The sequence below is a fragment of the Lactuca virosa genome, chromosome 3 (assembly GCF_052849685.1).
Source record: "Lactuca virosa cultivar CGN04683 chromosome 3, Lactuca_virosa_CGN04683_v6, whole genome shotgun sequence".
In the NCBI taxonomy this organism is placed as follows: domain Eukaryota; kingdom Viridiplantae; phylum Streptophyta; class Magnoliopsida; order Asterales; family Asteraceae; genus Lactuca; species Lactuca virosa.
The window spans coordinates 253,307,516-253,334,516 of record NC_136428.1 but is presented as its reverse complement, the minus strand read 5'-3'; the positions used below and the strand labels follow the sequence as shown (position 1 = coordinate 253,334,516).

General features: G+C 36.0%; 1 protein-coding gene across 1 annotated transcript; it reads right to left on the bottom strand.

The window, feature by feature from the left end:
• Positions 1-15,166: 15,166 nt before the first annotated feature.
• LOC145164536 (uncharacterized) lies at positions 15,167-20,960 on the bottom strand. The gene is made up of 3 exons (XM_079083247.1): positions 20,889-20,960; positions 15,622-16,220; positions 15,167-15,182 (listed from the first exon to the last, which is right to left on the bottom strand). Exons 1-3 carry the CDS (start codon positions 20,958-20,960, stop codon positions 15,167-15,169), a joined length of 687 nt encoding a protein of 228 aa, XP_078939373.1.
• Positions 20,961-27,001: the final 6,041 nt, after the last annotated feature.

The window sequence follows — 27,001 nt, the reverse complement described above, 5'->3', positions numbered from 1 at the left end:
ACGATCTCGATCTTTATTGGAGACTCCTTCTTTAACAAACTTAAGATAAGTTTCTTCCTTCGATTATCATAATAGACCGATGGGTCATGTTCTAATGACCTCTCATCGTATGATGCATTGCTTGGACTCAGGTCTTTTAGAGTCAAATTCCAGAACAGACTATACATTCCTTCATGTTTTAATCATATCTTAAATGGTAGCATTTCTAGATACAAGCAACTATCGCGATACCTCTACCGATCGCTTTGATTTATCTTTTATTTCAATCTTCCGGCTTAAGTCAGATGTTACATCAAACTTGGTTCTCCGAACCACGTAACATACTCCTCGTAGTCGGACTCAATTCGATATGACCACTAGGGTCGGAATAACAACAATCTTCTTAGTCATCACCGAAACGATGGTAACGACATACTTGAATAAAAGGAAATCAATTACTAGCTTCTTGGTAACCTTGTGCCTTTCCCTGATCCAAGTGTGAGTCCTGTGCTTCCGGTAGTATAGGCCTCTACTACCATTCACACCTACTCATACTCGTCCCAAGTACTGTCTCGCAGTTTCCCCAAGTCACATACAAGAAAATCACATAACAGTTTAACACATCACATAACAAAACGAAGGTTTTATATTATTTCTTGAAACGATTACATGGGTGTTCAAGTTCACCCTAGACTATGCCTCTACTAGGCTACATCATATGATACTATCCATATGGCTACTGTATTACTCAATCTTCGGATATCAAGTCCTCACTCTTGATTCCTTGCATCATCGTCAAGGATCATCTGGAATGCTCTTGCCTTTGGTTTTGGCGGCACATTTGGTTTTGCAGCTTCTTCTCTCCTTGGGCAGTCTTGCTTGAAGTGTCCTTCTTCACCACACTTAAAGCAGACTTCTTTCTTGGTTGTGCATTCGCTGGCGTAATGACCAGTCATCCCGCATTTGAAGCAGGTCATCTCTTTACAGCATCTGCCAATGTGCTTCCTTCTACACTTGTCACACCATTGTGTTCCTTCTCCAGACCTTGAGAATTTTCTCTTCTCGTCGGACCTTGTGGATCCTTCAAACTTTCTCTTATCGCCAACTTCAACCTTGCTGGCGGCTCTTCCTTTGATCATATCTTCCACAGACTTGGCAGCCCAGATAGCTGCCTCTAGAGTGGGTGCTTGACGTACCGGCACCGCATACTCCCAGGGAAGTCCCTTCGCGTACTTGTCGACTTTTGTCAGCTCGTCTGGGACAAGGCACAAAGCAAACTCCATTTTTTCCGTGAAGTTGTTGGTGTATTCGTCGATGGACATGCTTCCTTTCTTCAAAGTTAGGAATTGGTTCTCCAGCTCGATCAGGTTTTGGGCTGAGCAATACTTGCGCTTGAAATGCACCAAAAACTTTGCCCATGTCAGCTGCAGGGGCTCATTGGGGCTTAAGGTCTTCCCCAGGGTGTTCCACCAAAGAACAGCGCCTCCCCGGAACTGGCGCACTGCGAATGTGGTCTGTAGTTTGCCTCTACAACCACACGTCATGAAAGCCAACTTCATCTCCGAGATCCAATCCATAACTCCGATCGGATCTTCCTTCCCGGTGAAAGTCGATGGCTTGCAAGTTAGAAAGTCCTTGTACTTGCATCCATTCCTCTCGACTCCGTTGTCCTAGTTGTTCCTCCTAATTACCGGTGTATCATCTTGACCAACGGTCCTGCTGTAGTTTCCCTCCTCAGACTACCCGTCACTCAGCTCGGGCTGTTCAACAGGCATCGTGGGCTCATCCCGATTCTGTTGAAGTAATCGCCTTGTTTCCTCCATTTGACGACCCAACATTGTCTGGATCATCGCTTGCACTCCGGCCATTGTGATTGGTTCAGGAGCGGCTACCACCACAGGTATTTGCTCAACCACTGGTGGTTGATTCCTGTTCCCATTCGCGTTCCCGGCTCCACTGCGGGTTCTTGCCATTTCGATCTATACACCCATTTAAACGTTCGATGTGTAATGACGATAATTAAGATAGGAAAGATTTTATTGACGTTTGACGTATAAATCTCCCTATTACTCCGAAAAGTTATATGCCAGTTCTAATACCGTTTTTAAACGTTTAGAAACCTGAACACGTAAAGTTTCCAGATCCGGTCGGCAACAGACCATAGATCCGATCATATAATGTATATCATAAAGCATCATAAATCATTTAGCACATAAAATCATGTTAGGCATTTTCCCAAAATAAGCTAGTGCTTGTGTCTATTCAGGTGTATTACCTAAGACACACTCCTCACAATCATTGCTTAGCATTCTAAGTTTAAGTCTAGAAATAAATCCATATTCCTAGTTCGCTTAATCTAATGCTCTGATACCAACTGTGACATCCCCATTTTCATGGCCAGAAAAGACCGATTTTGTTTATGCTTTATAAAAATCAGAGTACCTCTTTTAATAAAAATGTTGCGGAATTTGTTCCCAGAAAAATATGATAAATACGTTATCAAAGCATTTCCGAAGAAATGTATTTTTATTCATTTTAAAACATTGGGATGTCGTCGTCAATACAGAAACATAAGCATAAACAGAACTTACATTCATTATCACTAGTGATCTACACCTCTTTAATCTCTCGGTGTAATCTAACTTCGTATCGGCACCTGTGATTCAAATAAGCTTGAGTGGGTCAGGTTGGGAAACCCGGTGAGTACATAGGGATTTCAATCCCACAATGTCATATCATATATACAATTTAGAACTCACCAAAATATATAATTTTACCATATATATATAATAGCAACTCTTACCCCACCCCGTTAATCCTCACAACGAGACTATCCATACTCCCGGACCTTAAATTTTACATCCTACTTAATCCATACTCTCGGATCTAATCCATGATCTCGGATCAATAATTGTGCCCATTCCATACTCTCGGATTAGGGACAAGTGTCTATGTGTAAATCCATTCTCCCGGATTAACGACGAATGACTATGTCCTATCCATACTCCCAGACTGAGGACGACTGACTAGGTCTTAATGCATACTCCCGGACTAAGGGCGATTGACTATGTCCAATCCATACTCTCGGACTAGGGACAATGACTATGTCTAATTCATGCTCCCGGATCTATGACATATACTAAAGTTCTATTCTCTGAGTATAACTCACTTGTACTCGTAAGAAAATACTTCCCAATATTCCTCATAATTAATTTAGGTTTACTCTTTATCCTAAATCATCATATATAATCAGGTATGTTCTTTAACACGTATTTCAGGCAACATCAATTAACTCGCACATAAACATATAATTAATACTTCAATCAATACTTGTATTAAAATCATGTTCATGAAAGGGACTATGCACTCATTTGATTAGGTGGTGACTCGGTACTCGGACAGCACTTCGCTATCTCAAAACAATTTTCCCTTGACAAAACCTAGTATCAATACCACTAGGGTTTAGTCTAACGTTAACCGCGACTAATTAATAGTCTAGCTATTATTATTATTATATAAGCATTTAAACAACACTCTATATAACTCATAATAATAGCCCAGATAATTACTATAAAGTGCTAATAACATTACTATATTAAAACATAAGCTATACTAAAGATAAGTTAGGCGTAGCGCACTTACAGCGGGTTTTTCTCAAAAACCGGGCTTCGCCGGAGCAGCGTTCCCGAGCCGAAAGGCTCCTTTCTCGGGACTCTGGGAGCCTCGGGACTTCCTTCGGGTGCTAGGGAGGTTCCCTAGGCTTTTTGGGGGGTTTAGGGGCTAGAGAGAGGTTCTAGAGAGAGAGAGAGAAAAGAGGTTGGAATGGTGTGAAGAATGAGGGAACCTGGCACCTCTACTTATAGGCTGGAAAACAGCTCTACTCGTCAAGTAGACCCTCCTACTCGTCGAGTCCATGCCACATGTCTTCTTTCTCTCTCTCGGCCCAAGTAATAAAAAAAGGAAAGATGTAAATGGGGAGGGTTGACTTTGGAAGTTGCTATGACATCCCCATTTTCACGGCCAAAAAAGACCGATTTTGTTTATGCTTTATAAAAATCAGAGTACCTCTTTTAATAAAAATGTTGCAAAATTTGTTCCCAGAAAAACATGATAAATACATTATCAAAGCATTTCCAAAGAAATGTATTTTTATTCATTTTAAAACATTAGGATGTCGTCGTCAATACAGAAACATAAGCATAAACAGAACTTACATTCATTATCACTAGTGATATACACCTCTTTAATCTCTCAGTGTAATGTAACTTCGTATCGGCACCTGTGATTCAAATAAGCTTGAGTGGGTCAGGTTGGGAAACCCGGTGAGTACATTGGGATTTCAATCCCACAATGTCTAGGGAGGTTCCCTAGGCTTTTTGGGGGGTTTAGGGGCTAGAGAGAGGTTCTAGAGAGAGAGAGAGAGAAGAGGTTGGAATGGTGTGAAGAATGAGGGAACCCGACACCTCTATTTATAGGCTGGAAAACAGCTCTACGCGTCGAGTCCATGCCACATGTCACCTTCTGGTGGCTTGCCTTGGGGAGAAAGTCTTGGGCCATAATCAGTCATGTCACCCCTTTTGCAGCAGCACCCTGCCGACTTCTAAACCCCGTAACTTTCGCATACAAGCTCCGTTTTCGACGTTCTTTTTTTCCACGCGTAGGTAAAAACAAGATCTACAATTTTCATTTAGACTCCATCGGCTAATTCTCGACCGATCTTAAATTTAATAGTAGGATGAGATTAGACTGTTAAATGACCACGAAGAATTCGTAACTCCTTCATACGGACTCCGTTTTCGTCTGTCTTTTTACCGTTGAGTTCCTATTAATGAGATATTCAACTTGTTGGATTAATGTCTAAGTCCATAACTATATTTGGTATGTACTTGACCCGACCCGGCATGGTCCATTTGGGTTGCACTTCACCCGCACAATTTATATGGATAGTCTTTTGAGAATAGTATATTTATGATTTATATTAATATATTATAAGTTCTAATATATTAATATGGAATCATATTATTTAATTAGTATTGATCAAGAATTAATTTAGAATTAATTAAGTGATCAAAAAGAACTAATTAAATATGGACTCTTATATATATGGAATGGGCCACGTTCATTTAGGTTGGGTTAAGCTTTCATGGATGGTCCATGGAGCGTTTAACCCATGGATCCTATGTAAATGAAAGGTCATGGGTATTAGGGTTTACATGGATGTAACCCTAATCCTCCATAATATATAAAGGGGTCATTGGCTCACAAAATTGGCACAAGTGTGTGAAAATAAGAGTGGGCCGATTTTAGTGTGCATACATATTCTCTCAAGTTCTTCCAAGGTGTTTTGGTGATTTGTGATTCCATTTGAGGCTTCCACACTATTGGGGCTAAGCTCTTAAAGCTTGAAGACATCAGGCTACATCAAAAGGTATGTCATCTAACTAGAACTTTGTAGTATAGGTGCTTCATAATATGCTAGTTAGGATGAAACCTTGGAATAGTTAATATTTGCATGTATAATAGAGAAAACATAGATCCAAGGTTTATAGGGTTGCATGTACACCATAGGAGTGTTAGAATGCTCAAAACCCAACAGTAGTATCAGAGTCATGGGTTGTTTTCTGTTATATTGATGCAAATGTTTTATTTTCAAGTTGGAAAAAAAAGGAAAAAAAAACATGACGTTTGTCAAATTTTAAGATAATTACTTGTTTTGTGAAAAACGAATTATTTGTAAAATTTGAATCATTTGTTATATGAGTTGAATTAGGTCAAATTTAGTAAAAGATAAAATGATATGATTATTTTATTAATTTTATAAGTTTGATCTAAATGTTTTAAGGAGTTACATATTTTGTCATAAAATTTTGGAGCTCAAAAGTTTTTTTTTTAAGTTGTGATCTTAAGGGTTTTTGAAACTTCCATAAGTTATGGATATGAAAGTTTTTTTTTTTAAAAAAAAATTGATTCAAAGTTTTTATGGAGTTACAAAATTTGGTGTTAATGTTTTAAAGAATTCCATAACTTGTTCTTAAGTTATGGAACATGAAAAGTTTCATCATAAAACAAGTATTTAACTCCATAAGTTATGGAATCCAAAGGTTTTCAAGAGTTACAAAACTTGTCCTCAAGTTTTGGAATTTGGAAAAAGCTTTTTATGAAAAAAAAGAATTGAATTCTAAAACTCTTGGGTTCATAACTTAAACAATTAATTAAATGGTTTTAATTTTGAATTTAATAATTGGAATTATGATGTTTTATTGAATAATTCAAATTAACTCTTATGGACTTTATTAATAGTTAATTAAAGCGTTTAATTAAAAGAGTATTATTAAATCCATAAATAAAGATATGGTTTGAGTGTAATTAAATTAAAAGTTTAGTTTAAATAATAGATTAAACCACCAAGTATTTTAAAATGTCTAAAATACACCCTTATACTATTATAATATTAAAAGTTTAATATATTATATGTATAAGAGCAAGTCGTCTTACCAATAGTAGGCCTCATTCACGAAGCCGGTCGATAAGGGGGGTATAAGGTTACTGCCTATAAAATGGCAGTTTAATGGGTGTCTACTCTCACCCACCGCTTCCTTGACCGGTGGAGGGTCGTTAGCCGAACGGGTAGGACAAGGACTATAATTCTCCCTTCATTATAAGTATAATGATAAATACTAAGTAACTAAACACTTATAAATTCCCAATCTTAGTTACTTAGGAAAATGTGAATAAGGTGCTAATCCATGAAATTACACTTTGCACTTTGTTTAAGCTGTTAGTGGAGCGTGTGTGGTTAACCGACACACTAACCTGGACTTAACAAGGTAGGCAAAGGGTAACTTAATGTTTATCATAGTATCGTTGGAGCGTTTGTGGTTAACCGGCACATCGATTGAGGGGTAAATATTAAGGGTACCAAGTATATTTGCATGGTTACTTCACACCTTGTTTTGTGATCCTCGACATCCCAGTCACAAAACCTGAAGGGCACACTCGAGATTGAAACATGCCTTTGAAAAGTTCAATGAATCTCAAAAGAATCTAGGAGTTTCAAAACCAATTAAAACATAATAATACATTTCGTTTATCTTGGTGGAAATTGGTGAATCGTCATTCACCTACCTTCAAATATTTTATAGCTTGGATTACGGCATCCCTCTTCCAAGTTATAAAATAGTTTGTTGGGTCCTAGCCTTAATATATTGTAGTGGGTGTTATATTAAGGACTTAAATCAACTTTACGTGAATTTCTCCCATTGTTGATGTCTGGTTTAGACAACAATGATCTTTCCAAACCAAGCTTTCCTAATGAATATGACTTCCCGAGTTTGGCTCATGGAAGTCATACTTCTCTTCCTTTACCTCCTCCAATTATTCTCCCTAACCCACAAGTTCAAGGTCACTCAAGCCCTAATGGCAAGCAAGGTCTATGTGTGATCACATCTTAGAGATGAAGTCACATATTGACAAGCCGGGAGAGTTGGGTGTCAAAGTCTTGAGAAAGTTGGATGTTCAATCACTTTCTAAGTCACATAGTGAGTTCCTTTGGGACTACTATGAAACAGACTATGACATGAACCTTAATGATCATATCTATTTGCTTTGTGCTGCTGAATCAGCAATGATTTGGAACGATAGTAAAGCAAATTTGATTAGAAGATCAACTTCCCAAAAACTTTATGGACAGTGACAATGGTGACACTGGAAATCCAGAAAAAGCATTCTCTTCCCAATGGAAAGGGATTGGCCATAGTCAACCCGGTTGACCAAATGGTAAAGAGAAAGGCTAAGTCTGAGATAGTCCCATTACCAAAGGGTCCATATGTTTATTTTGCCAAAGGAAGGGGCGTTGATTGCAAAGCTGTCAAATTTACCTAAGGATGTTAAAGTCAATAAGTTTGACTCTACATCAGGTAGAGCCCATTATCTAACTCTGTTAAGTTCTATTCTGAGATCCTCATTACATGATGTGACTGGGTCACATGTTGATGTTTTAAGAATCAAAGAATAGAGAGAAATCTTAAAGGAAGTATATGCTGATTCTGATCGCGAAGGTGGATTTCGATCGCATCAGAATTTTGAGCAGTTGCTTAAGAAGTTATGATATATTGCTAAGGAATAGATAACAACAATTTTCCATGTGGATTGTAAGGATAAGTTTTTCCGCAAAGTTTTAAAATAAAAGAAAATTGTTTAATTTTATTTATTTGAAGTATCCTTACAATGGCATTTGTGGAAAATTGTTGCTTATATGATTCCACTGACAGCAATATTGGAAAATGGATTTGATTCTTTCATTTGTGGTAGTGTCTAAATTTACCAAATCAGGAAAGTTCCTCATCACCAAAGTTTCAATTGGACCGAAACTTGGAATCATGCAAGTTGAATAGTATGATGAATGAGAACTTTCAAGCATTGGAAAATCAAGACTAATTACTTGTTCACATGGATGTATGAGTCAAGTGAAGGACTAAAGGGATCGAGTACACATTCTTGTGCACTGGTCATGTCCACCACAAAGCTCGTTAAGACTATTTGATTTACTAAAGTTTAGTAAATATGGTTATACTTACAAGTTTAAGTATAATTCTGAAACATTGGAAAAGTCTCAATGTATGGCAGAACGAATGGGAAGAATCAAATTAGGCAGAAAGATAAAAGTTTCTAAAATCTGAAAAGATGGGAGAGTACTTTAGTATCATGTTTGTGATCATCTTAATGATTTAGAAATCATATCACAATTAGTCCTCTAAAGGTCATCTTAGTGCATTCTTATGACTAAGAAGAGGAGTCATGAATTGTTGAAATGGTTAGATCAGGAAGATGAGTCATACTTCGTTCCAAAACAATTCTTAGAGTCATACTCCAAGATTGTAACTTGAGTGACATATCTTAAAGAAAGGTTTAAAACACTTGTCAAATGTAAGAGTAAAAGTGTCCTACTCTTGTACATTTGAAATTGGTAAGTTGTGATGTTTTGGATAAAACAAAGACCAACTAAGGCCAATTGTGTGAAGTATTTGTCTTGATAAAGAATCTGCACTATCTCTTGAATATTTGGCAAGATAGTCTTATATGTCAAGAGGATAGTGGGAGTCTTAAAGATCCTAAAAAGAATTTCAAGAACTAATCAAGAATAAAACCTGAGGTTCTTCACTAGCACACGACTTGAGGTTTATAACCTATCGTGTTGACATATTCTGTGCCCATTCCAGTTAAAGTTGGCTTTGCATAGGAGTTTTGAAAGATCTCAATTGGTTGCATAACAACTTGGAAGCAATGGCAGGCCTTGTACTGCCATGTGGCAAGAAGTTAAGATTGCATAAGTTCAGTCCATATGAGTTTGGATTTGTCATTATCCTTGTCTTGTGACTATGGTTTTAACGATTCACATGGATAAGAACACATACACCATAAAATCTAAGGGTCATAAGGTTTCTCTCCGATTCATGAAAATGATGGTGAGGAAACACTTCCACCAAGTAGATTTGAAGCAGATGGCAAAAGGTCTAAACAATTGAGACTATGATTACGGCATCCCTTTTCATAGTTCTGAAATTGTTTAGACACACATGCATGCTATCTAAGGAAAGGTATATGATTTTGATAAAGTTTTATCAAAGCATCTCGTATCAGAAATCTGAACATTGGTAAGAAAGTCAATAAAGTATTGATTTCTAGAAGTCCAGCTGATTTCTGAGTACATGTCAAAGCTAGTGGGAGCATAAGTGTTATGCTAATAATCATCATGTTAGTGGGAGCATGATAATTATTGTTAGTGTTGCAAGTTAGCAATGTTAGTTATAGAAAACAAAAGTTTCAATTCGTGAGGCTGCAGGGATTGAAAAAGTTGTTTTGCTATAATTAAGGGAGAGGATATACTTCATTTCAGTTCTAAAGGCTTAGATTGAGACCTTAATCATCTTTAGTCAAGAATATATATATGAATTTCATGTTGGATTGGTTCAACTTAAGGAAATTCTATATATTGCGTTCTCAAAATTCGATTATGATTACGGCATCCCTCTTCATAGTCAAATTTTGAAAACATGGCAAATAAAAATATTGTAGCAAAAGACTGGTCTAGAATCATGTCTTTATGTGAGACATCATGAATCGTGTACCATTTGCTTTGGGTACAGGATCGATTGCATGTGCTATAATATTTGTCATTTCTAAATTTTTCCAAATGCCCAGAGGCATTAAGAAGGGAAAAGGTCTAGAATTGGATATGACTAAAATGATTAAGCAATTGTCGAGGACAATATGAGGTTTACCAAAGATTGGTTGCTCAGGGACAGTTGGAAGTATAGTGCTAATTTTGGAAGGACCATATTGACATATTCTGAAAAGAGGCATCTCTTATTCAGAAGTGATAGTCAAAATGATAATATGGAGTTGTCTCCATAGGTGGAAGTTATCTGTGTAAGATTAGAAAACTTAATGCAAGAAGCATGTCCAAAGCAATGTACTTTGAATATGAGACTTAGTTTCCATGGAGTTGATCTCCATTGGAATACCTTATAATGACTGTTGACAAGTCTTTGTGACTTTGTACATATTCATTACAGGAGGGTCAGTGCATATAAGTTTAAAATCTAAACAGATTTCGATAAATGATAGGAATTTGAAATTCTCACATTTTTCGATAAGGATTTGGGAATGTGAAATTAGAATCATTGAAATTATGTTCAATTGGTTTATTTCACAAAGTAAGGATCATAGACAAACATAGAGTGCATACTTGGTGTATGGCAAAGCTATTATTTAAGAAAAAACATAGTGTACATGCTTGGAGCATGGGACAACTAGTGTTTTTAATTCAAGTATAAAGTTGATAAAACCGAAACAATGAATAATGAGTAATCAGTATGGTGATAAATAAAAGTGTTTATTTATATTCATAGGGTTTGATACCATATTTGATTCATTTATTCTTGTGTTTCACTTTGCATGTTTTGACTTCCAGAATAACTAAGTCGCTCTTCCTGATTGATTAAGTTATTCAAACCATCCACAGTCGGTCATATGTTGGAAGTAGATATGAATCAAGACTGTCATGGGTTGGTTTGTAGAGGTCCAAGTTGGTGGACAAAGTGGTGCTACAACACTCATGAGTGCTCATAAGTTCTGAGTATTGGATTCAACCCGCGCTCATTTGAATCACTTCATGGATTTTATCACGAGTGATCATGAGACGATAATATCTTATATTCTTCAAACCTAGAGATATGAGTTGTTACTATGAGTTGGTTATACATTGATTGCACGAAAACGCATTTGGTAACTCGATGTTATAAAACGTGCCTTTATGTATGATTCAACAAGTAGTAGAACAAGCCATATGAGTCGAAGTTTATCCATTCCTTTTACCTTCGGGATAAAAGCGATATTTGTGGGCCCCTTGATGATTTAGCGATGGCACATGTGAGTGCTTGGCCAAGCCAGGACTGATTTGATTTGTTCAATCAGTCAGTCATCATAAATCGAAAATCGGGAAACAACAAATGGACAGAGAGAATGATTATAATCCATGTCTCAGTCCATATGATATCTAGAATGGAGGAATATATGATCCCTTATCTAATGGACAAGTCATTGACAAGGTCAGAGTTCGACAGCGGCTTTAAGAGCTACGATTGCCAGTTAGGTTTTGAAGTCATACTCAATAATAGTTTTAGACTTATCCAAGTGGGAGACTGTTGGATTAATGTCTAATTCCATAACTATATTTGGTATGTACTTGACCCGACCCGGCATGGTCCATTTGGGTTGCACTTCACCGGCACAATTTATATGGATAGTCTTTTGAGAATAGTATATTTATGATTTATATTAATATATTATAAGTTCTAATATATTAATATGGAATCATATTATCTAATTAGTATTGATCAAGAATTAATTTAGAATTAATTAAGTGATCAAAAAGAACTAATTAAATATGGACTCTTATGTATATGGAATGGGCCAAGTTCATTTAGGTTGGGCTAAGCTTTCATGGATGGTCCATGGAGCGTTTAACCCATGGATCCTATGTAAATGAAAGGTCATGGGTATTAGGGTTTACAGGATGTAACCCTAATCCTCCATAATATATAAAGGGGTCCTTGGCTCACAAAATTGGCACAAGTGTGTGAAAATAAGAGTGGGCCGATTTTAGTGTGCATACATATTCTCTCAAGTTCTTCCAAGGTGTTTTGGTGATTTGTGATTCCATTTGAGGCTTCCACACTATTGGGGCTAAGCTCTTAAAGCTTGAAGAATCAAGCTACATCAAAAGGTATGTCATCTAACTAAAACTTTGTAGTATAGGTGCTTCATAATATGCTAGTTAGGATGAAACCTTGGAATAGTTAATATTTGCATGTATAATAGAGAAAACATAGATCCAAGGTTTATAGGGTTGCATGTATACCATAGGAGTGTTAGAATGCTCAAAACCCAACACAACTCTCATTTAGGTTGCGTAAGCAAAAAACCGCTCGAACTAAAATTCGAGTTTCGGGTCGTGCACTGCTATGCCAAATCTTAGAAAATTCATAACTTCCTCATATGAAGTCAGATTTGGGCGTTCTTTTTTTGTATGTTCTCGGTTTAACATACACTACAACTTTTGTTTAGATCACCAAGGCTAAAAGTCGCTCTATCGTAAATTCACTATTTACGTCTCCCGGTGTCGTATCGGTTTTGCCGCGAAACTTCGACGGGCCATAACTTCTTCGTTATAACTCGGATTTCGGCGTTATTTATATGTACGGAACCCTTGGAACATATAATACCACTTGGTTAAGATTACTCCTTCTAAATAATCTTCCATCAAAAACTCATTTTTGATGCTCATTGTCTCTAAATTGACTAGCCCGGATCTACAGGCGTTACAGTTGTCACCTCCTTATTGCACACCATGTATCCATGCATGGACCAACATGCATCCATAATGGTCACCTCAGCCTCTCTCTCTCTTCTCATTCTTCTACTCTCGGCCGAGAGCATCAACACACACACACACACACACTTAATTCACTTCCAAATCCTCTCAAGAACACCTTCATTCCTCCTTCCAAATTTTCAAGATCTAGGGCATTTCAAGAAGGTTTTCATCCAAAAATCACTCCAAGATACATACTTGTTGTAAGATCTTGTCAACATACTTTCTTTCTACAACTTAATCACTCTTCTTACCACCTTAAATTCTTGATCATACTTCCTAGAACTCTTCAAATTCGAAGGTCTCTTCAAGAAGATTGTTAGGGCCGAGAATCTCATCAATCTTTTCCATTTCTTCTTCAAAACCGTGAGCAACTAAGCAAGGTGAGTTCATACACCTTTGTTTTTGGTTTTTACATGATTTATGGGGGAGAATACAAGTAAAATGTGTAGATCCACGTGTTTTTGGTATGATATGTGTGATTTCTTGAATTTATTTGATAATTATGTGTTAGAAACTTGATCTATTCGAGATTCTTAACCTTGTTAAGGAAATATGCGACCTAAGATATCTTATACATATTATTATCAAGGAAAAAGTATTATACAAGTTCAAACTAAGTAAAACAAAACACAAATTCTATTTATGAACCATTTTTGACAAATAAGCAAAAGATGGAGGAAATGATGTCATTTACGGTTTTTATAAGGGTCAAAAGGGTCAAATCACTTAAAATATGAGTTATTATGAAGATCACGGTTTTTAAAGGACTAAAAGTGTAAATTCTAGCCTAATGGGCTAAAGTTTGGGCTTTTCGGCTTTTAGGCCCAATTTGCAAAAAATATGAAACTTAAGGGACTGAAATTGCAATTTTATCAAAATATGAGTTAAAAACATAAATAAACAAATTTCAGGGGCTGAAAATGTCTTTCTTACCAAATAGGACTAAAAATGCAAAGTTTTTGGATTTTGGGCAAAAATTGTAAAATTGCGAAAATTTGGACTACAAGTGTAAATCTTTTTAATTAAAGGGCTGAAACTGTCCAAAACCTTATTTTGGGCTGAAATCATGATTTAAATGAGTGTTTGGGCCGAAAAGGTCAAGAAACATAATTTAAGGACCTAAAATGTCATTTTTCATAAAAAGGGGTAAAAAATTGTCATTTTTACTAGAAAAGGGGCTGAATTGGTCAAACCATTATTTCTGGGTCAATTATGTTAATATTAAAATAATTTGGTCAAAAATACATAATTTTTAATAACTTATGGATTTAAATAGAAAAAATATATATATATTTTTCTTTATAAATCTAAATATCATTATAAAACAATTTGGCGAATGTGGTGACTTTTCGATTAAACAATTCGTGTGAAACAAACCTTACGATATTAATACTATACAAAACAAGTAAACATTATAACGGTTGGTCTTTAATACTTCTAATCATGCTTATTGGGTCTTCGTGACCCATTAACATGATTATTGGGCCCAACATAAATAATACATGTTTTATTGGGCCTCAGGTGACGCAATTACATGCCTAATGGACCCTCAATGGCTTTTACATGCTATTGGGCCGTAGTGGCCCATTTGCATTGCTAGTAAGGTCCAAATCAATCATATGTGTGATGGGCTAACGTGTCCGTCGCATACTCGACAGCCTATAATAACATGCGTGATTAGTGGGGCCCCTAGTCCTCTTCTCTTCGTCTGTTAGGCTTACCTCTTTTATTCAAGTTAACATAAATCAGGTTGTTAAACAAGGTTATTCAATTTCATTGGATTTAGTGAGTAATAACGTGCGACACCAATAAGTGTCGGTCGTAGTCTGAAGTTATAATCAAAGTCTCCTGGAGGGAGAGCGAGAGTTTGTGTATAGATCTATACGGGGGTGACTCCCCCGCACCTAAGCTGTTCGCTACAGTTAGACTCGGCCGGTCTAGGGTGACAAAATCTTAATTTCAATACCAGCTTCACTAGAATGCCAAGACATACGAAATAGTCATTATTATGCATGGTTATAACGACTCACATAAAGACCCAATACCATCCAAGTAATCATGGGAAATCATATTCATTCGTTGTGACGATACATTAAAACAAAACGATCATACGGTTTATATCGGAAAACATCGGGTTTTCCGGGGGAACAACATTATTCATTTTTTTTTTACTTTAGATAACTATAATACAAGAATTCATTATGAAATACATACTACTTTTACACGTTTTGAAAACATTCGCACATATACTTATGGATCATCACACCTATTTCGTAAACAATTGTCTTTTCAGAAAATATCGGATTTTCTGGGTTTTACAAACTATACAAAACATTTTCTTATCAAACCGGCTTATGAACTCACCAACATTATATATGTTGACCGTTTTCAAAATAACTTGTATTCTCAGGTAACAGATAAGCCGAAGAAAATTACCAAGTGTGTTAGGATGTTATGTTTTGTGACTCTCAAACAATTTATGCTATGGATTATGTAATGTAAACAATGTACTTGATGTGAACAAGGTCAGTTGTAATGTATTAATGCATGGTGATGCTTATGTTATGCTTCATGTATATTCATTGTGATGATATTTCAATTTAAGTCACGCGAGCCCTCGGACGTTTCCGCCGTCTGGTTCGGGGGTGTGACACATCTTTTCTATTTCTTTTGATTCTTTAATTGACACTACCACATACATATACTTCTCTGTGAGTGTACGAAGAATTTTCTCAACAATCTTAACATCAGTCAATGATTCTCCATTACTTCTCATTTGATTGGATATTGATAGAATCCTACCAAAGTATTCTGGTATGGTTTTGTTTGCTTTCATCTCCAAAACTTCAAAGTCACGTCGAAGTTTTTGCAGCATGGACCTCTTTACCCTGTCGTTTCCTGCGAATCTCTTTTGCATGGATTCCCATACCGCCTTTGAAGTTTTTCGATCCAGGATTTGCTCAAACGTAACCCTATCAATGGCTTGGTACAGGTAGTGCTTGACCTGTAGGTCCTTCATGCGTAGCTCTTCTAGCTTTTTCTTTTCTGCTTCACTTTGGGCAACACCTACTGTTGGTTCTTTGATTCCTGGATCGATCGGGTTCCATAATTTCATGGCACATAGCAAGTTTTCCATCATTTCACTCCAATGCTCGTAATGGCCATCGAACACTGGCACCTTCACCTTATCATCATTCATCTTGTTTCTCTCTTTGATCGGAAATTCGCTCTGATACCACAATGTAATACTAAACACAAGATATTTCTCACTGATTTCTGATGATATTAAGAGGAGCCAAAGTGGCTTTAAATACAAAGAAACAAAACAAACTAAGCTAATAAACTGGAAGACTACTAAATAAACGGAAATAGCTATGACTTGGTATATCACGTGTGCACAGCTCCACTTGACCAAGTCTGCTTTATTTGAATTCTTTTATTATCCAACGGACTACTAACTCCATCAGTATCAATACGCGTGAAAGTCATTCCACATCATCATCATACATCTTCACAACCCATTTACTATTGTCGGGGGTGATGTTCACTAGTGAACAACTAGAGAGAGAGAGAGAGAGAGAAACGTTTTTATTGGGTGTGAGAACCCGTAATTGGCTTCAATCCACACCATCATTACTCCCATTGAGGGCGGTATTCACTAGTGAACATCTCATCCACGTAGGATCCACATAGGATTCCTACACTTGAAGAAAGAACCATACCCCATGGCCTTAAGTAAACTTTGCCTTTCATCTAGTGGAAATTCTGTATGCAAAGTCACAACTTTTCTTAGGGTTGACATTTGATACTATATACCAATGAACTATTCTCGGTGTAGTTAAAATATCAACATACGTATTTTACCATATCAAGAGGTAAACAACCATGAAGGTGATGCATTGACTTTGTTATGACATGTTTACATGTTACGTAACTTTTATTTTTTAAAATTTAAACTCAAGTTTTTATTTTTGTTACGAAATTGATCAAAATTCTTTATACAAATTCACCTAACCAAAGAATTTGATGTGATTGCTTATATGAAATATTGGTAGTTGTGTAACATGTAAACATGTCTTTCGTTTGAGATGTGCTTGATTTAGAGGGAATATTAGCAGTGATGCGAACATTACCACTGACGCATGTAGGCGTTGTTTATTCACAAGACGACTTGGTGGTGGGTGTGCAACTTATTCGTCATGCAGTGCATGAGGCGAGTTGGATTGTAGCGAGACCGTGAGGCTACAATACATCCTCAAAGAAGAGTGTTAATGGAAGAGTTGTTGTCAATACACAGTTGGACATTTCTGTCGTTAGGTCCTTGACATATTCAAACGGTATGTTATCAAGTCTCCCCAGTGTAGTCAACTAATCATTATTGTGTAGGCTTGCTTAGACATAATGAGTTGGACTAGCTTAATGCTAGGTGTCGCGTAATGGTTAAATACCGTCTCATTAGTTACGTTGAAGTGACCTCTTTTTTAGGGTTACATCGGTTATCATGATTATGGTAGATTTCAAATTTCTCGTCCTTAATCTTGTCTTTATATCCTCTCTTCCCTTTTCTTCTTTCTACCCTATGTGTCATTTTCAAATATCCTTCCCGTGAATTATCTTATTGCTTTATTTTGTTCCTCCAAAGGATCTCCGACCGGTATCATTCCTACTGTTGAGCAGTTCGATGTTCTTAGAGAGCATTAGGAGTTTTAGTTTGAGGAAGATGTGTCTTATTTCGAAATTGAATAATAATGTGAAAGACCCACACTTTCATACTTGACAATTGTTACTCCGAAACATGCTACATGCATATTCATAAAAACAATATTTTATATTGATAAAGTGATTACAAACTACTGGATACAAACCAACTATTTCAAAGTGTTATATATATTACATAACTTCCTAGGATTCTATAGTTTTATACATATGGGAGTGCAAAATACAATAGTTTCAAACTATTTGAAAATCTTCTATCAATACAATAGTTTCAAACTATTCAAAAATCTTCTATCAGTATATAACTATACTGGATGCTTATCTCCTGCAAATTAGTTAAACATTGAGAGGGGTAAGCGGTGACGCTTAGTGAGTTCAATAATAGATACAATATAACGTTATGCCATATATATACTTCAATATGGCAGAGGCAAAGAGGATCAAGGAACAACAAAGGCATATGTGAATCATGTGACAAACTTTCCATATCAATCATTGATTTGATTCAAAGATATACAATCAATGAGACATAACAATTTCCATACTTGATATACATCAATAAAGCTTTGGCCCAAATGGCACAGAAGACATACAACTTCGGATTAACCTTTTGGTAGATTTCAGGCTTATAGCCCTGTCTAACCATCTGCCAATACCATAGAATAGAAATCATTCTCTTACGGAGACATGTTCTACATGGCCAGAGGCTACATACCAGTACCAATATGAATCTAAGTCCTTTCACTGATCATATGGTCAAAGGTATTTCTTTTGCTATTAAAAATAGCGAATAAAAATAGCACGAGAAAATAAACCGGAATAATAACACTGAAAAGCACATAGCACATATAACACATAACATACAATTGTTCCTATATATGAAACTCAACGTGAAATAACCGGATGTTAAAATAGTAATTTGGGTAGCACTTCGTTACTATAATTAGCTTTCTTCGTTGAAAACCGGGCTCTGCGAAGTTAGAGCTTCAAAACCGAAAAGATAAATTTTTTTCGGGCTTCTCGGCAACTTCGGGGCGTGTTTCGGGCGTTGGAATTAATCCCGAGGCTTTGGGGGAAGTGGAAGTAGAAGAAATATAAGTTTAGGGGTAAAAAGTGGCAATTTTCTAACATTTACCCGGGAGGTCTCGCACCCCTTATATAGGTGCGAGCCTCGGATCCGAAGCGAGGGGGAGAGGGCAGGTGGCATGCGAAGCTGCGAGGCTTGGTACACGCTGCAGAAGGGCGAGGCTCGGATGACGCAGCTGGCAGCTTCGGATTGGACCCAACTTCGGTCCAATGGGAGGAGGGCACGAGGGTCCGAGGAGCATCCGAGGAGTGTCCGCGGGGTGTCTCCTGCGAAGGTGTCCGAGGCTTAGTGGACCGCGGACTTGGTCCAATCAGAAGGCGACACACGAAGCTCGGTCCTATCAGGAAGTGACACGTGGAGGCCACGCATGCGAGGTGACGTGTCCGAAGATGACTCATGCGAAATTTCTCGAAAATTGTGCCCAATCTTGTAAAATTCATAACTTTCTCATACGGGCTCCGTTTTTGACGTTCTTTATATGCACGCGTAGGTAAAATTATACTCTACGACTTTCATTTAGACTTCGTCGGCAAATTTTTACTTTATTTCTATATTATTATTTTTAACAGACCGGGACTGGTAAATCCGTTAAAAATTCATAACTTCTTCATCCGACGTCCGTTTTCGTCAGACTTTTTATCGTTGTACTGCTAATGACGAGACCTTCGATTCTCGTTTAGGTTGTGTTGGCTAAAAATTACTCGATCTAAAATTCGAGTTTTTAGCTGTCTACTGCTAAGCTGAAACTTAGAAAAATCATAACTTCCTTATACGAAGTCAGATTTTGGCGTTCTTTTTATCAAAATTCTCGGTTTAATGAATACTACGACTTTAATTTAGATCACTAAGGCTAAAAAGTAGTTTATCAAAAACTCACTTTTTACGTCATTCGGCACCGTGCCGGTTTTGTCGCGGATCTTCGATTGGTCATAACTTTTTTGTTATAACTCGGATTTCGATGAGGTTTTCGCCTAAATGTTTCTAACGAGATTATCTACAACTTTCAATAATAAAATTTTACTTATTTCAAATTTTATATTTTCGTTAAATTTCGTTATTTTCACTTTTAATTGGAATCTCATAAGACTTCCAATATTTTCCGAGTGATTCTAAACATAGTTTTACCTTATTTCTAGTAAAAACTATCTGTTAGAACTCAATACTCAATATCACATAATATTTCATAACATTATTTACTTAAAACACGATTTCAAAACGTGTATGTTACATAATGCAATGTCTTAAAAAAATTTATTTAATATGCTATTATTGATATAACTATTGGCAGGGAAAAAATATCTCAAATGAATTTAATGAGATTATTGTGACTCAAATCACTTTTGGTATTGAAAATGTTTTCTAACCTGAAAAACATGAAAACTCAAATTATATCTTTTTTAAACATAAATTAGAGTTTGGAAGCTGTCATTCTGTAAATAATCTAAAATGTTAAGTCAAACTAGATCAGCGTTTTTCATCTTGTACAATCTTTAAACACCATGCAAATAGATTTGGATATATATTTCACCAAAAAGATGACACAAGATGATTTCTCTTAATTTTTAAAAAAAAAAATCAAATGTTTTCTTTATATTTTAATTTTAAAAATTATCGAAAAAATCATAAGCACCAACAACACGAAAGAATGAGAGTATAAGCCAAAATTATAAAATTTGTCCAAAACAAAAAAAAATTGTCAAATTTTTTGAAAAAAAAAAGTTGATGGTTTTATGAAGAAAAAAATGTAAACACGCCTACTTTATGTTTTGCAACTTAATTCCAACCTTCAATTATAATTGAGTAAATTATACGAATCGTCCCTCATGCATGTACCAAAATGCACGTTCAGTCCTATTTTTAAAAATTAATTCGGATCGTCCCTTAGATGTTTTAAACTTGCACGCTTGATCCCTCGTTGGATTAAATTTACAAGATTTAAAATGATTATACTACCATTACCATTCTATTTTTAAAATGATTATACTACCCTTATCATTATATTTTTAAAATGATCGTCCCTATTCATCCTTTACAAGACAAAAATTGATTATACTACCCTTACCATTCAATTTTTAATTTATTTATAATTCATTTTATATCTAAAAAATAGAAATTACAGCTCATATATCTATCACCATTTTCCTCTCATATTAATTGAACACATGAAACCTGTTCATCACTGCCTACCGGACCACCACCACCAGCGACCACCTCCGACGTCGGATCACCGCCTACCACCATCAATGGACCACATATCTCTCTCTCTCTCTCTCTCTCTCTCTCTCTCTCTCTCTCAATTTTCTCTGATCTGAGTACTACCTCTTCAAATCTTCACCTTCATGAAACCTTAGCACCCTCACCACCACCTCATTTACCATCGAGCAAATGGTCATCGGTAACCTCTAGGCTGTCGTTGCTACCATTCTTTTCCAGTCCTGATCTCCTCAAAGAAACACCCTTTACCTCCAGCAAGAACTTTTCGTTTTTACTTTCAAAAACAAGCCCCATAACTTAAGCATCACACAGCCGAGATCAGAAAAGGAAATCGATACCAAAACTTTAGATTCAAAGTATCAAAGAAGAAGAATGGGATAAGTGATGTTCGGCGGAGGTGAATGTGGTGAAATCGAACCATCAGAACACTGATGTTGTCCCCTACGTGCTTCAAGAAAACCCTCACCCAGGTACTACACCTCGTCGCCTTCTGGATTCGCAACACTCCGGTTGGAATTCTGACGAAATTTGCTCTGTTGGTGGGTAGCGATGCGAGGGTTATGAAACGAAAAGAATAAAGTATAGGGTTTTCTGGGAGGTGAATGCTGGTGGTTTTGGTTGGGTTGGCTCACGATTGAAATATAGGACTCGACCGAAGATGTTGCAAAAGTCGTCGGCGGGGTGGTGATGGTGGATAAGAGATGCACTGAAGAAGAAAAAGGGTGGAGGGGAGGGGACGATCGGGCGAGTTATCAACGTGTTTAAGGGCTATTTCTTTTTTTAAAAGGAAATAATAATTATTTTATAATAAAAAAGTCAATAGTTAACTAATAAATAACAAATAATTATAAAATAAATAACAAAAAAGAAATAAATAAATAAATAAGGCAAAATGGTTTTTTTTATGTTTGAAAGGATGAAGCGTGTAAGTTCTAAACTAACGAGAGATGATCCGAATTACTTTTTAAAAATAAAGATCGAACATGTTTTTTAACACATGAATTCGTGTAATTAGACATTTATTTTATCTATCGGTTACTTTTTGGGCCATAAAAGGTGTGACCCACCGGCCATAACCAAAACACACCTAGTCAACTACAGGCTACGAAAATGGACATATTATTCATACTCGACAAGTAACAAAGCCCAATCATATTAAACCTTCTCCACTTCCATTGCAACGCTAGTTTCTTAAAAAAAGTTCAATTTTTAAAAACTTTACCATACTACTTTCAAACATAAACCTTATTATTTTGGTGGTTTGCAAAATTTCATGAATGTGCCTCCTTCGTTAAATCTAACTTTTCAGTTGTTAGATTTTTATGAAAAAAAAATATTTTACAATTGTATTAAATTTGCAATATACTACAAACCTCAAGGACCATTTATGTAATTTTGTAAATTTGAAATTATATATATATATATATATATATATATATATATATATATATATATATATATATATATAATTTCAGCAATTTGATAACTTTTTTTTAATCTTTTTGACATTTTGGTTTCTATTTTTATTTTATAATTTTATGGTTTTTGTAACTTTTTTTATTTTGATTCGAGTAAATAAATTAGTTATATTTACAAATATAAATAAAGAAAATAAGCATAACTTTTTTATTTACTCAAATCAAAATAAAAAAAATGTTACAAAAACCATAAATAACCAAAAATAAAAAAAAAACATAGAAAACCAAAAAAACTCAAACACCAAAATTGTAATATACTCTAATATATTCATACATTTTACACTTTTCGAAAAAGGTCAAAAAAAAATTATCAAACTTCTGAAAAAATAGAACAAAACAACGAAAAAAATTAAAATAGGAAAAAACTAAAAATTAATAAAATAATATGAAAACAATATAAAAAAATACGAAAAAAAAAATGAAAAGTGTAAAATGTAAAATGTATTAATATATTAGAGTATATTACAATTTTGGTGTTTGAGTTTTTGTTTTTTTGTTATCTATTTTTCATTACTTGAATCAAAATAAATAAAAACAATAGAAGAATAATAGATAACTAAAATTATAAAAAAAAATAGAAAACAAAAGGTGAAATAATGATAATGATAAATGCAAACATAATGTTGCTAATGATATTAACAATGTAACATCTAATTAAAAAAACATGAACCATAACAGCATAAATTTTTTTTAAAAAAAAAAAACATTAACGTTTCAATTCACAAATAAGAAAAAAAAAAGAAAAACGGTTTAGATGTGGTTTATCAAATTTATGTTTATTTACTAGAATCAAAATAAATAAAAGCAATAAAAAAACCATAAATAACTAAAATTATAAAATAAAAATAGAAAATATTATGTCAAAAAGATTTAAAAAAAAGTTATCAAATTGTTGAAATTATATATATATATATATATATATATATATATATATATATATATATATATATATATATATATATATATATATATATATATATATATATACACACACAAAATTTCAAATTTACAAAATTACACAAATGGTCCATGAGGTTTGTAGTATTGTAATATCCATAAAAATCACAAAAAAAAATTAATCTTAAAAAAAAAACCATAGTCATAAAATGTTTACAAAATCATTGTTTCCAAATTGTTTATCCATATCAGAGTATCCTAATATCATAAAGTCATAAACAGAAGATGTGTACGATCACACATTCGCCTTCATGCGATCATCAGCAATACTTGAAACAATAACTAAAAACAGTAATCCAAAGCTTAGTGAGTTCCCCCAAAGTACCAACACACACACAGATAACATATACAAATAACAGCATGTACTGGGTCCACAGCTAAAAGACTGGATTACCCCTGAGCCCACAATATGAGTCTGGCTTGCCTATCGAGCCCACAACTAATATCTAGCTTACTCCTGAGCCACAACATAAGTTTGGCTTACCCTCGGGGACTACATCTTATGTCTAGATTGCTCCCTAGCCCAATCAGTCATCGGATTGGAATACCACTATACAGCGGGTCCACTCAGTCATCGGACTGGAATACCCTCAAGCCCTCAGTACGAGTCTGGCATACCAGCCAATCCTCAGCTCGTATCTGGAATGCTCCTGATCCCTAAGTATGAGTCCGGCATGCCCTACTCGACCCCTAAGCTAATATCTAGATTGCTCAAGGGTTTGTTGGCTACAACACAAAGTAGTACAACCTCAACCCAACTAGATAATCATAAGGGTTTGTTAGCTACAACAGATAACAAACATAAGCAACAAATAGATAATCATGCAGACAGAAATCACAGGTAGTCCTACAGATCTACCAGTCTATGCATATCAGCAACTAGCATATAATCATGCAGATTTATTACATACTCAGCATATGAATGTATAGCAGGATATCAATCCAATGAGTCAACCTTGGTGCCTTCTAACCGTAAGTAGGGTGAGGAAAACTCACCTCTCAGTCTGAACAATAGCTGATGAGGTCTCGAATCCGAATCTCAGCTCTAACCGTCACCTATCCAACCAAATGACCAATTCTCAATCACAATCCAAAATACCCAAAATACCCTTAAGTCAAAATTTGGTCAAATTCAAAGTCAAACTGATCAAAATCCATAAGTCAGCTGAGTCAACCCAGCTGAGTCAACTTAGTCGAGTCAACATAGGACACGTACGTGGGGCATACTCAAGCCTTGACCGTAGTTGGGACGTTTGACCTCGTACGCGATGCATACTCCAGGTATGCAAGGCATATGCCCAGACCTTTCAAACCCCATTAAGAGCATAATGCTTTAAGCTCTTACGTCCCATTTTCATATCCAAAGCTAAATCAACCTCAAGAGTCATAAAGTTTCCAACTTTATGACCTTGCATGTCCATTAGGTTCTTAACTTGTAACATCCAAAATTTATCAAGTTGGTTTCTTACCTTTGGAAATTGAGTTTATGACACTTTTGGTCCCCGAGATTGGAATCTTGACCTTTTTTAGTACACAGGGGGTAGCTCTTATTACGTTGGGCGTAGGGGTCTCCGGGTGCGTACGTTGCGTGTACATCTTTGTACGCTGGGCATACGTGGCTCAGACCAAAACCCTAGTGATTAGGGTTTGTACACTATTTAAACCCCATTATGCCCCCAAGACCTTCCCTCACCTCAGCCCCCACTGTCATTTCGACCCTCTTAGCTAACCATAGCCATTTTTGAACCTATTGAGCTTTGTAGTGAGATTTTGAGTCTCTTTGGTGGTGAAGAAGGTGGTTCAAGAAGAAAGCTTTGTCTCCAAGACTTCAGATCCAACATTTGCTACTCATTTGGCACCACATAGAGGTATAAAGCTCAAATATTTGCTTATGTTTCCTTAGGTTCTTGGTTGAGGATAGATTTACCTTTTGAATCAAAAAGTTTAGATCTTGGTGAGTATGAGCTACTCCCAAGCCTCCAAGTTGCATTTCCAGTCATGTTTTAGTGTCTTAATGCTTAAAGGTGCAAGCTTTAAGGTGGTTTGGTCCCCATTCTTGAGATGAGATGTAGGAAAGGGATTAAGAGACTTGATCTTCGTCTTTGGCCTTCTTATAGCCATGCAAGGGCTTAAAGTTGGCAACTTTGTAGCCCTAGAGGTCTTAATGGGTCCAGATCTGAGTTTTGGACGTAAAATCTTAATGCATTAAGTCATTGCATGGATTGTTGCGTAACTGGAACGTACACCGCGCGTACACCCATATACGTCATGTGTATTGCCTCCGGCTGAGGTACGCTGCGCGTACGAGTGTGTACGTCGGGCGTACGGCTCAGGCAGCCTTATTAAGCGTTGGGCTCAAACCCTTGGGCCTTATATGGGTTTTGGGTTTTTTACTTTGGGCATGGACATTTGGATCATTTGGGCCTTGGAATTCATTATTGGATCACTAGTAGCTTAGTTGGGACTTTTGGGCCTTGTGGCCCATAATGGTTGCGGACTTTGGATACAAGGCCCATTAGTGAAGGAATGACCTTTGGGCCATTTTTGAGGAACTTGGACTTAGAATTTTGGGCTCTTTGATTAGGTTGAGTATAATCCTAATTAGGGAATTTGTATTTTGTTCAGTGTGAGATTTTGGCGGGTATTTGAGCAGTGATTATTCTCAACAGACTGAGGTGAGTCTTCTCACTACACTCATGGGTCGAAGGCACCAATGTGGTCCCATTACTTGATATGAGATTTTAATGGTTGAAAATGCAATGGTTTTGTGACTTGATATGTATTGACTTATGTGAATACCATGGGGGAGCCCATGGCAATTGGTAAGACCATGAGGGGGAGCCCATGGCCCTTGGATGTAAGTGTTGGATTAGGTGTCTAAGCCCATAACTATATTTGGTATGTACTTGACCCAATAGTAGCATGGTCCTTTTGGGTTGCCTTCACTATAGCAATTTGATAGGATGAATTGTAGAGAAAGAGGTTGATAAATGATTTATTAATATATTATAAGAATAATATATTAATTGAGAAATCATATTATTTAATTAGTATTGATCAGAAATTGATTTGGAATTAATTTTGTGATCAAAAGAGACTGATTAAATTACGGGGACTAATATTGCAATTATCTGATAGTTGCAAGTTGGGCTTATGGATCCCTAATGAGGGGTGGACGAAATTCTATGTGTAGCCCACATAGATTTCGTCCAAAGGGAGGCTTCTGGAAGGATCTACTAGACTGATTAAGGCTTAAGCAATCAGATTAGGGTTTTACCTGAAACCCTAGCAGCTCAGCTATAAATGCACCCCATGGCTTCATGAATTATGCATGATGCTTTCATAGAGAGCCCTAGCCGATTTTTAGAGCCTCACCCTCTCTCACTCTCATAATCTTCCAATTGTTACTTGGTGTTTATGACTCATTAGAGGTGCAACAATTGATGAACTAATCTCTTGAAGGTTAAGATCTACAAGCTACAAAGAAAAGGTATTCATCTAACTTTGTTTTAGTTATAAATCTCGAAATTGTACGCTAGATTAGGGTTTATGCTTTGGATAATCAAATTGCATGTATAACTTGAGAAAAACCTAGATCCATAGCATTAGGGTTGCATGTACACCATAGGAATG

Coding starts and splice junctions, on each gene's coding strand:
- LOC145164536 (XM_079083247.1), bottom strand. CDS start 20,960: ATGGTGGTAGGCGGTGATCCGACGTCGGAGGTGGTCGCTGGTGGTGGT. Junction 16,221..20,888: donor CGGTAGGCAGTGATGAACAG/GTTTCATGTGTT, acceptor TTGTATTTAAAG/CCACTTTGGCTCCTCTTAAT.